The sequence below is a fragment of the Nematolebias whitei genome, chromosome 5 (genome assembly GCF_014905685.2).
Source record: "Nematolebias whitei isolate Nwh7 chromosome 5, NemWhi1, whole genome shotgun sequence".
In the NCBI taxonomy this organism is placed as follows: Eukaryota; Metazoa; Chordata; class Actinopteri; order Cyprinodontiformes; family Rivulidae; genus Nematolebias; species Nematolebias whitei.
This window is the reverse complement of record NC_056502.1, coordinates 3,821,466-3,833,243: the sequence shown is the minus strand read 5'-3', so window position 1 is coordinate 3,833,243 and position 11,778 is coordinate 3,821,466. Positions and strand designations below refer to the sequence as shown.

Sequence of the window (11,778 nt, the reverse complement as noted above, 5' to 3'; positions counted from 1 at the left end):
CCACAGGAGGGACAGTGGTTTGAACATGTCCACAGGAGGGACAGTGGGTATATTGGTAGAAGGATGTCAGAAACGCAGCTGCCAGGAAAAAGACAAAGAGGAGACATATTGATGCAGTTAGAGAGGACATGGAGGTAGTTGGAGTGAGGACAGAGGACACAGATGACAGAGTGAGGACAGAGGACACAGAGGACAGAAGGAGGAAGAGAACTCACTGTGGAGATCCTGAAGAGGGAACAGCTGAAAGAAAAAGTCCCAGATGAGATGATCTGTGTATTGAGGCTGAGTTGTAAGAGCAACAGCAACTGACCAATCAGCGACCTCAATTTGTCTTGAAGGTGACCTCCCCTTACCTGCAGGAGCTCCACCCACTTTTCCTCCTTGTTGGGGTTTTGCATTAAATTATGCGTTGCAGTCAGACGTCAGTAGTTAAATTGAAGGTTAACGCTTAAAGCTCGTTGTGATTTTTGTGTGTGTTTATATGTAGATATATGTTGTACCTTCTGGCTGTATAAGTTTAGTGTTTGAGATGATCCTTTAAACATCCTCTTTGTGATCAAGCTCCTTGTTTACAGCCACAACACCCTGAACACACCTGATCGTGAAGCTAAGCAGGGTCGGGCCTGGTTATGGAGACCGTACCAGGTGCTGTAAGTTTTTGGACTTCTCACAAACCATGGGGTGCGTTGTTCAAGCCATGAGCCACTGTCAGCACTGGGGGCTAAGCACCCCCAAAGGTCAGATCCTAGAACCGCCCCTGTGGGTCATAATCACTTGACGATGATGATATCTGATGAAATGATGACATGAGAGAGCTCGGCGTGTACACGAGGAGCTGCTGAGGCTGATGAACTTGTGTTTTAATGGTGAGTTTTGTCTTTCCGTCTCACTGAACAGTCCTGCAACACGTCCAGTGACTCAGAGGTCGAGCTCGCTCAGCCGGGCTCCGACGCTCGGCCAGCGAACGTTGTTTACGCTTAAAGTAAATTGAACTTTTACTCCGACGCACAAAAGAGCTCCCTGGCTGCAGCGCTCAGCGCGTTATGTTCTTTGTCAAAGAGCACGTTTCCATTAAAGCCGCTGACACCAACATTGACTTAGCGAGGGTGGGTCCACGTGGAAACGGACTGTCTGTCGCCGAGCGAGGCCGGGGAGTCGCTGCAGCTGCCCGACTACAAAGCAATTTCCCGGCGTACAGATCCGAGCGCAGGATCGATAAATCACATTCCTGATTACTCCGCGGGGGGAAATGGAGTTTGTATTGTTTCTCCGAGACAAATGTAGGTTTCAGGTGAGATAGATCTTATTTTCAGGACCCAAAGAAAGACAACACACACACACACACACACACACACACACACACACACACTCGTGCCTCCTCAACAACCCCTCATTCTGTTAAGCTGAAAACTACTTTTCCTCCTTTCACTTTTCTCTTCCATTACACTCCTCGCTCTTTTCCCCGCCTCACTTTCTCCGCCGCTTCGCTCCAATTCGTTCAGGGTGGCAGTTTCAACGAGTCTTCTGCGATCGGATCAATCGAAAGTTGCTGAGCAATCCCAGCTTCTTCAGATCTCACATGCTGCTTCCCAAAACGCGCTCCAATCTGTGGCTCTGCAGCGGCACGTCACCGCCGACGGATTTGGTAAAACATTTTGTAACAAGGAACGAGAAACCTCTGAAGAAATGCAGATTTGGATCAAATCACCGTTTGGTCGTCGTGGTGACGGTCCAACCTGGAAAATACATGATAAATCTCACAAGCATTAATATGTGGGTTGACTCCCAACGTTAATCAGCTGCAGAGCTACATCCAGGGATGAATTGCTGGAAAATTATTTCAAGTCCATCAAGAGGGCCATGAGATATTTTGCTAACAGTGTTGACACAAGTGCTTACAGACCAACATTCTAAACAACAAAGTGTAGCACTTAGGGCGTGTATGGCGATGACTCTCTGCTACTACCACTACAAATGTTAGCCCATTATCTGTAAAGCAGACGGAAAAAAAGCCATCTTTGTGTTTTCTATATTCAGTTGGCTGTGGCAGCCATCTTGAATTGGATTGACTCAAAAAGGTAAAGAGTTGTAGCTGAACATTAAGTGATAACTTGTTCAAAGTTTCATTAAAATATGTCTGGTGGTTCATGAAATATTTTGCTAACAGACATCCACATTTAATGGTTAAATGTTAACAGAGATTTTATGCCATCTATTTGTTCTAAAAGTCTATGTTCTGAATGACTCTCAGCTACCACCACACTGAATATTTATAAAACTGACTGAGTTATAGACATTTTTGTGTTTTCTGGGGTTGGTTGGCAGTGGCGGCCATCTTGAATTAAACTGACTCCAAAAGTTAATCAGTTGCAGATGAACACTCAGCGTTTACATTCTGGCAGTTTCACTAAAATCGTTTCACGTTTCAGTGAGATATTTTGCTAACAGACGGGCAAAAACAACATTAAGACATTTAATTTATGCATTCACGTTTCAGAAGGAAATAAAAAGACTAGAGTTTGTGTGTGGACATCTTGGGAGCGTCGCTGCGTGTGATGAGGAAGGAAGCTGTTTGGGACGACCCCCAGCTGTGCTGATCCGTCTCCTCGGCTGTTCCCTGAGAGACCCGCATCCATCACTGCTCCAACAGCTGCACCGAGCCTCGGTCAAGAGCTTCAGCTGATTAAAAGTTATCCGTTTCATCCACCAGCTGTCCTCCTCCGTTCTCACAGGACGACGGCCTCGCAGCAGGAAACATCATCCGGATCCTGGCTGGTCTCTGCAGGGTCTTGGTGGTCTCTGCAGGGTCTTGGTGGTCGCTGCAGGGTCTGGCTGGTCTCTGCAGGGTCTTGGTGGTCTCTGCAGGGTCTTGCTGGTCTCAACTTTTAACGACCTGCTGGTCCCGATGTGGTCCGAGAGGGTCAGACCAGGACCGGCATGCAGAGCCACGTAGAGAACCTCTTTCTTGTGAGAACTCAAGGTGTTTTCTGACAAGGTGGCGACTAAGCACTGCAAGAAAAGACGTAATTTCTTGTTGCTCACTAAAATCTGAGTGTTTGCACTGAGCTGCTTTGAAAAGCCTTTTTTTACATCGGGCCTATTTTTGTGCGATCTGTTACAAAACTGCCTTCGTGGTCGTGCACGTTATTCTGTTAACCAAATTTGGCTCACTCTGTCCCCACCACGTCCGTGTTCATGATTTAATCCACAGGAAATTATTATTTTGTTTGTAATTAATGTTTATCGTCAACATGTTTTTTTTTTAAACATTTCTGTCAGAGGAGAGTCAAAATACAGTTTTGGTGTTTCTGAGACGGGTTGGAGACGCCGGGGGCGACTCGTTGACTGTTTTGAAGGAAATTCTTAATTCTTCAAACATGTTCAGAACTCAGGGGGCGGGGCTACGAGTCCCTTCACACTGGAGGAGATTATTATTTTATGATCTAATCCCAATGAGTCGTTCAGAGCGTACCGGGATTATAATCTTGCGTGAAACAAACCTTTCAGGAAGTCATGAAACAATACTGCAGCTGATGCCTTCGGATGCGCAGACACGAACTAGCTGCTAACGTCTTAACAAATACCACCTTGTTGTTCTCAGCACTGACATTTTTATGTACGGGACACAAATTAAAAATAAAAAACAACAAAACTGTGCATCTCTTAGCTTTAAGTCACCAAACAGCACGAACACTAACACAGCGCACATTTTAAACACAAACGCCTCATCTTACACTCAGCACATATAACAGTTGACGCTACGCTAGTTCATCATTTCTTATCTGGCAACCCTGCCTGTCAAGGAGCTACAGCGTTGCCATGTAAACTTGCTCGTTTTTAACACAGTAAACACTGAAAAAAAATATAACGTTTCCAGAGGAACCCAAGCCTGATGTAGAAACAAAGAACTAACATAAATAAATAAATAAATAAATCCTCACACCTGCAGCTCATCCTCATCACATAACTCTATTAAACTTGCATTTCTTAAATATTACGCCCGCTGTCTTGCATGCTAAATCTTTAAACGGAGATCCTGCATCACTAAAATTGTACAACGACGGAGTTGTAGCTGTTTTTAGCGTTGGCTAGCTGCAGCCATCTTGGAAGAAACGTTCGTCGGCTGTAGATCCGGAGTTTCCTGTAATCCATCGCCTGCTTCAGGAGATATGTGACGAAAAGACAAACAGAAACACAAACCTTTAATAGAAGGATGACAGCAAACCTGCAAGAAAGTTGAGCTACAGGAATCCACACATTGAATAAAATAAACCCTTGTTTTTTTTAAGTAAGCTTACAATAATTATGAATTCAAAGAAATCTCTGACCTCATCGTGTTCAACCTTTGAGCTGAAAACATCAAAATGCTCTCACAGCTCAGTCCGTGGCTCCAAGCCATTTTATTCTGCAACATTTTATTGTGTTAAGATGTCCCACTGGGGCGCGAGAAAGACACGGAGAAATAGAAAACAAACATCCTGTCTGCGCCTCGGGCTAAGGACTTCCTGAGATTTGTCAGTCACTCATCCCAGAACAAGATCCTGCGAAGCCTCGACGAGAGACTCGGCTGTTATTCTCATTTCACGCAGGTGTGGACAGGCACACGCTTCCACGGATTTCTCCTTTTTTTTGTTTCCACATAAGAAAAATGCACCCAATGTTATGTGTTACTGCTGCAGAGCGTTAATGGAACAACCGTCATCATCGGATCATAAGGTAGATGTTTGTTTTTTTTAAATAAAAGGAGAGTAAATGTTTATTGAGCCCTGGAGGCACGTAAGCAAATCTGACCTCATCTGAGCCGATGCACAGCGTCTGCTTCCAGAGCAGATGGAAACTATAGTTTGGGTTTGATCTGTAAATCACAAAGTCTGCTCCTCTGAGTGGAGCAGCTGCGAGCGTTCTGCGCACGATTACAGCACGAGCACGAATGTTCGACATCTAATACGCTGCATGAGTGAAGCCACATCGCACAGACGCACTCTGATTTGCTTCATGGCTTTTATTTCAGCTCCAGATTTGATATTTTATAAAGCTAGGTCAGCGCATTGGAAACGCTATGAACAGTAAATATGTTACCTGACGCAGAACAGTCAGATTGATGAGCTGACAGGCGCCGCGTGTTTTCAAGCAGAATAATAGTCGCCTTGAAACAACTCCAGAGTTAACAATATCCCAGAGATTTAACCAAAGACTGTTTATGAAGCTTTACACCAATGTCAGATTTGCATGATGTTCCTACAGGAAGTGCCTCAGGCTGCACAGGAAGTGCTACTAAAAAGTTAATTAAAAATGAGTAAAGCAAAACTAAACACCAGCTTTTTTCATGAAACACTTTAAGCATTCGCAGGAGCGCAGGGCTATGTACCGTCAGTCATTCCACAATTTAGGAGCAGCAGCAGAAAAAGCACAAATTAATTAATTACACAAACTCCTTCAAGGATTCAAGGTTCTTTATCGTCATTCTCGTCACATGTGGTACGCTAAAACAGGGGTTCCCAAACTTTTCCATGCCATGGCCCCCCCAAACAGCATTAATTTCTGGCCGAGGCCCCCCTCACAAACCCACAAACAATGCTACAAAATATGTAAACAAACATCAACTTTTAGAATGTTTTAACTTTTATTCACTATATTCAATTAATTATTACAACTGCTGAGCATAAAAATGTTATTACCCAACATGTTTAAAACACGGTTTTATTTTACCACTGGAAAAAACAACTTTTCAACAAACTGTTGACCCGAAGAACAAAACAAAAAAAAATCTAAACTCTCTCTCAAGCGTGTTTATCTTTAAATGACAGATACAGATTGACCTAATGGGGAATTCTTCTTCTTATTATTATTATTACTATTTAAAAAAAAAATCTTCTCTTCAATTTTCAGAGGCCTCCCCTGGGGGGCCGCGGCCCCCACTTTGAAAAACACTACGCTAAAAGATCTAAGATATACACTAGTCACTGATATTGCAAAGCAGTACACCAGATACCACCTTAAAGGTTGCAGAGTCTCATTGCTCCAAGCTGAACAGGTAAGATATTGTTTATTACTTTTACCCCTTTGGAGCCCCAGCTCCAAAGATCTGAACTCTTCCTTTAGGAAATGTTTTCAGCGTTTTGTTTCCTCCGTGACCTGATTCAAGCTCTTCAGCTTGTCTTTTTCTCCTCGGCTCGTTAAGCTGATCTCAGCCCGACGGAAAAGAAAAAAGCTTCACCTTCGTTTCACCCCTGAGGCCAAACTCAGTCATGTTGAGCTTCTATAAGCAGCCCCGACTCGTCTACAAACTCCTTATATGAACTCCTGCTTTCAAACAGTGAGCTATATCCTGCCAGGGATTAAGAAATCAGCCGCTCCGAGGAAAGTTGAGAAGAATCTGTGACAGAGATGGAAAGAGGAGTCATCTGGTTGAGCAGAGCCGAGTGGTGGAGATCTGAACCAGAGGTGATTACTTTGTGTTAATCTAGTATCAGCTTCCCAACCTTTGGATTCTTCCCAGCGTATTACTCATGATCAGGGTGGTAAATACAGATTAGACAGAGTATTCCTGAACTTTCTCATGAAGCTGAAACAATCCGTCTTCCTGCAGTTTATCTCAGCTTTTCCCGACTCCCACCCTTTAATCTGCATGTCTCTCCCAACCAGCTGCTCCATGTTTCCCAACAGTTCCTTTTTATTTAAATGGAGCCATCAGCTGAATTTAAAAAGTCTTTTTGGTTTTTATCCATCAGTTTTGTTTCCCAGGAGTCGTTGGATGTTCTTCATGACCTCACTGATTCGAGCCGCGTGAGGCCACATATTTTCTTGTTATTACGTTCAGCTTCCAAAAAGAAAATCAATAGATCCATGCGGCGTGTGCACGGGAACAGTGAGCGCACGTCGGACGAGTGCTCCGTGAGAAAAGTGACGTCTCAGAAGTCACACGTTACACCAACCGTGCTCACATTCGAGTTTAAACATTCCTATTTAAAACTACTCATAAACACAAGAGAACGTTTGAAATTAGAACATTTCTGGATAAAATTTAAAGAGTGTTTCCCCTACCATTATACAAGCGGGGAGTCCCGCCCCATCAACAGAACCACACGCACCACGCCCCCCCCACCCCACCTGTCGGCAACGCTAGGGCATGCTAAGCTAGCAGCTCGCAATACAGGTGTGTTAAAGGTAGCCTCTTCCCTCATGCTGACCCCCCCCCCACCACCACCACCACCACCACCCAAAAACTGTTGGTACAAACAGTGCATGGCTCAGATGTGTCTCAGCGCTGTTACTGTATTTTTTCCTGCCTTGATTTAATATAACTGGTCAAACTTAATTCACGTTTCCTTGATTTATTGATAGTGAGGGAGGGGCGAACTGGGTGCCTCCGTGGCTGGAGGTGGGGCTTGGGGTCCAGAATAAGACCCACAGGACACACACTGACCAGCAACAACCACAGACCTGCTTCTGTCACTCCCAAACAGCGCTCACTAAGACAGGCAGACAGAAAGTAAGCCTCAAACAGTCGATGATCAAAACCTAAAAAGTTGTGTTGAAAGTATTCCTGGATTGAAACTTCCAGTCGTCACAACTGAATGTGTCTACGGTGTTTTATGTCACACTTGGTTAAAAAAAAGCACTCACTTCCTGTTTAGAAGAGAAAAATTCTGAACTCCGATACAACGAAAGTCAAAGAGAGTTTAGATGTGAAGTCTGCGCTCTGGGGAGGTTTGACAGAAAACTAAAGGTCATACAGCAGCAGGAGACACGGCGGGTGGAACAGAGAAAAATGCATTTTGATGTGACGGAAGGTTGTGACAATACGACTTTATCTGCAAAAGTTCTGGAAAGTTTAGACAACTTTGTGTGACATCATTCCAAGTTTAACAGCTTTTGTGGTAAAATCACCTCATATCATAAAACTTAAACTGTGATCGTGTAAAAACCGTAAAAGACGTTAAAATGCCAGTGAAGACGTGTGAAGTCCAACATCCTGTGACCCGTTTGAACTCTGAACAATGTTTCTACTGTGAAAGAGCTCCTACCAGAGCTGCTCATTTGACCAAACTATCGCCGTTAATGGGGAACTTGTTTCTCTCTGTTGGTCTCTGCTCAAGTCGATGTTCTGCTGCCACAAGTCTCAGCACACTAATCCTGACTGAACCATGTATTTAAGTGTATTTTTGAGTTTTTCCACAGCTGCAGGACAGAAACAGTAGCAACAATGCTCCAGTGCACCAGCACCCTCAAACATGCATGAACCTTCCTGTAGCCTCGAGGCGGCACCGACAGCTGGAAGAAAGACAGCAAACGTGTAACTTCCAGAAACATCTCACCAGTAAATACGACGGTATATCTTCAAGGTCAGGCGCACAGAGAAGCAAAGCTGTCACGTCTGTTGTTCAGATGGCAGCAAGACGCTGCAGTGTGACCTCAGCGAGAGTCGAACCTCGCCTCGCTGCAGCGAGCAGAGCGCGTGACGCGAACAGATTGAAGACGACACTCACCGTGTTGAACCCCGGGAAGAGGCCGACGGTGGAGGCTGTTTCCAACGGGATCGGGAGGAACTGCTTCATGCTCATGGAGGTCTGGACAGACGGGAGGGTTGGACGCACCAGAGCAGGCAGGAGGCCATTTTGACATGTGTTACCTGGAGGAGGGAGGGAAAAGGCAAGGTGAGGAACAGAACAACAGCGGGGGAACGCAGTCGGGTCAGAATCCTCACTGAGAGCTTTTTTTAGTCCGTGTCGTCAGCATCACATCACCCCTCGAGGCTCGTTAGTCATCATTTCAGCTGTTTAGCACCTGTACCCCCGAAGCTGCCGAGTCAACACGTCCCTTTCCTGCACAGCTCCTTTTACTCCAATTTATGACACAACTTTTTATTTTTGGATGTTTGGGAAAACAGCAGGCAAATTCAGGTTTAGTGGTTTTAATTCATCCATCCATCCATCATCTTAACCCGCTTCTTCCTTTTCAGGTCACGGGGGTCACTGGTGCCCATATCCAGCAGTCACTATGCGAGAGGTGGAGGACAGTCCCTGGACTGGAGGACACCCTGTCCTCAGGGACACAGAGACAAACAACCATTCACTCTCTCTCACCTAGGGACAGTTTAAAGTCACCATTCAGCCTAACATGCATGTTTTTGGTCTGTGGGAGGAAACAGGAGTACCTGGAGAAAACCCACGCATGCACGGAGAGAACATGCAAACTCCACCCAGACAGGTCCCCGGTTGGGATTTGAACAAACGACCTTCTCGCTGAGAGGCGGCAGCTCTACTAACTGAGCCACCGTGCCGCCAGAGCACAGTGGCGCAGAATGAACATCGTTTCTCTGAATATTTTTCGTTCACGTTTTCTGAGGATGATGAGAAACAGCTGACGAACAGGTGAGAGTGGGCGTGGCAGGCGGAGGAAAACTGAACCGATGTTACAGAATTAAAACACACGGAGGTGAGAAACACAAACAAAGTGAAGAAACCCGCTCATGAAAGCAGCTACAGAAAACTAAACCCTGAAACACGCAGAGGGAGCGGAGACTGGCCACGATAAATCAGAGCTCACCTGATGAAGACAACAAGTGGCGAAACACGACGAAGCAGAGTCTTCCTGGGAGGAATGCATGTCACCCGCTGCCTTTCATCACGCTAAAATCATCTCGTGGAGAATGAGCCGTATCATTTTAAATGTTATTCTAAATCCCACACATTTCATACGAATGACTCTCAGCTACTACCACACCAGATTTTAGCTCAGTATCTGTCAAATTCACCCACGTATCACCGTGTTTGTGTGGGCGAAGGTAGCTGTGGCAGCCATTTTGAATCGGACTGATCAGTTGTAGCTGTGCAGACAGATTTATTTTTAGTTTTAACTCTTGTCTAATAGCTCATGGGTTATTTTACTAACACAGACACACAGTTACCCAAGTGTTTACCTTTCAAGTGAGCAGGTAATTACAGGTAAAAAACCAAAAACAGTAGATAAAAACATTTACTGGATTGTTTGTTTATTAACAGTTAAAGAAAGCTTTGGATAAATAGCATGTTAACATACTGATTTAATTATGTCACACATAACATATCTCATGCTGCTGTTTGGTGCATGTTTTTGTACCATTAGAGCTTAGTGTGCTCTTAGTTTAGTGAATGTTGTACATTCTTAGTTCAGGACTCGGATCTTACTCATGTTTTTCTTTACAGTCTGTGTTTTTGTTGGATGTAACTGGGACCCTGTGCACATAGTTTTGTCCCACCTCATGTACCACGTGTGGTGTGTATGACAAATAAATCTCTCTCACTCTGAAATAATGAAACTCGTTATGAATCTGTGAATAAATGTGGCGGCACTCGTTTTTCATGTGAAAATGATCAAAACATTACGATTTTTCCAAAGTTATAAACATGAGAACAGGTTAAGCATATTTGCGTTTAAAAACTTTTATTCTTACTGTTTTGTTCCCAAATGGAACGGGACTAGAAGCTGAGGCCAGGCAGCGTGGTGTGCGTCGAGTCACACTCCTCACTTTTCTTTTGTCAGCCGAGCTCTCAGACCCTCAGAGAGCTTTGAGCTCTGCTGACGTCCGTCCACAGCTGTTTAATGATGCCGAGTTAAGGGGAGTGCCACAGGGTAGTGCTTTTGGGTCATTGATTTGTTGTAAAAGCAGCACATTTTATTGTGTGTGCTTGATATTTGGTGTAAAATTAGCTATTTAAGCCAATTTATTCTGTCATAACGATTGATGCACTACATGCTGATGGGGATGTTTGATTATTATTTTATTATTATATAATTTTAGTGAGGACTAAAGCTGTGCAGGTAAGATGCACAGACAAAGAGTTTGCTTGCTGCTTTTAGGGACATCCGAGCAGTTATGAGACAATATGAATAACAAAGATATAAAGAAATATACATATAAAATAAAGATATGACACAGTTTATGAAGATATAAAACAATGGCACAATTTGTTACAGAATTAAACTCAAGAAGATAAAGTGGAAAAAAAAAAAACATTTATAAATCAACAACTAAAAGGCTGGTGTGGCAGCAAATTACTTATAACCACAACCGAGGGGAGGACACAGAGGAGGACACAGACACGATGTGTGGACACTCAATGTCAAACTGGTGAGAAGGAGACGGACGGACTAAATGGACTGAGGTGGACGAGGAGATTAGGAACAGCTGTGCATGAAGAGACAGGGGGACAGGTGTGAGTGGACATGGGAGGACTGAGGAGCAGGAGCTCTGAGAAACACTGACCTGAAGGGACAGAGATTTACATGAAGTCGAACAATAAATACAAAAACTACAAAAATAAAAACCTCACAGCTACTGACAACATGAGACAGTATGACAATATATGTGTAATACATGGCAACACAATGGATCAGTGGTTAGCACTGTTGCCTCACAACAAGAGGCTCGTGGATTCAATCCCTGGGCTGGGTCTGTGGTTCTGCGTGGAGTTTGCATGTTCTCCTCGTGGGTTTTCTAAAAACATGCATGTCAGGCAGCCTTCAGGCCTCCATAAAAACCACGTCCTCTGATCTCAGCAAGATTATGCTAATCTCAGGAAACAAAAAATTATCTAACCCAGTAATTTTTACAGATATTAAACGAAAATGTGACCATCACATAAAATCAGGGATTACACCAGATTTGGTCAAAATGAACGAAGCACTTTGTTGGATTCCCAGGTTCCAGAGATATGACTTGATTTGTCCTGTAGTTGGAATAATCCCGAGGATTTCTTGATGTTACTGGAAAGAGGAAACCTCAATCCGTGTTTG

The 11,778-nt window shown here is 44.1% G+C and overlaps 1 protein-coding gene across 1 annotated transcript in view; it reads right to left on the bottom strand.

Moving 5' to 3' along the window:
• Positions 1 to 11,778, bottom strand: part of znf385d (zinc finger protein 385D) — a 93,357-nt gene that overhangs the window by 69,547 nt on the left and 12,032 nt on the right. The window contains exon 2 of the mRNA XM_037676520.1: positions 8,490 to 8,632. Coding sequence (XP_037532448.1) covers positions 8,490 to 8,632 — 143 coding nt within the window. The remainder of the gene's footprint in view (positions 1 to 8,489; positions 8,633 to 11,778) is intronic.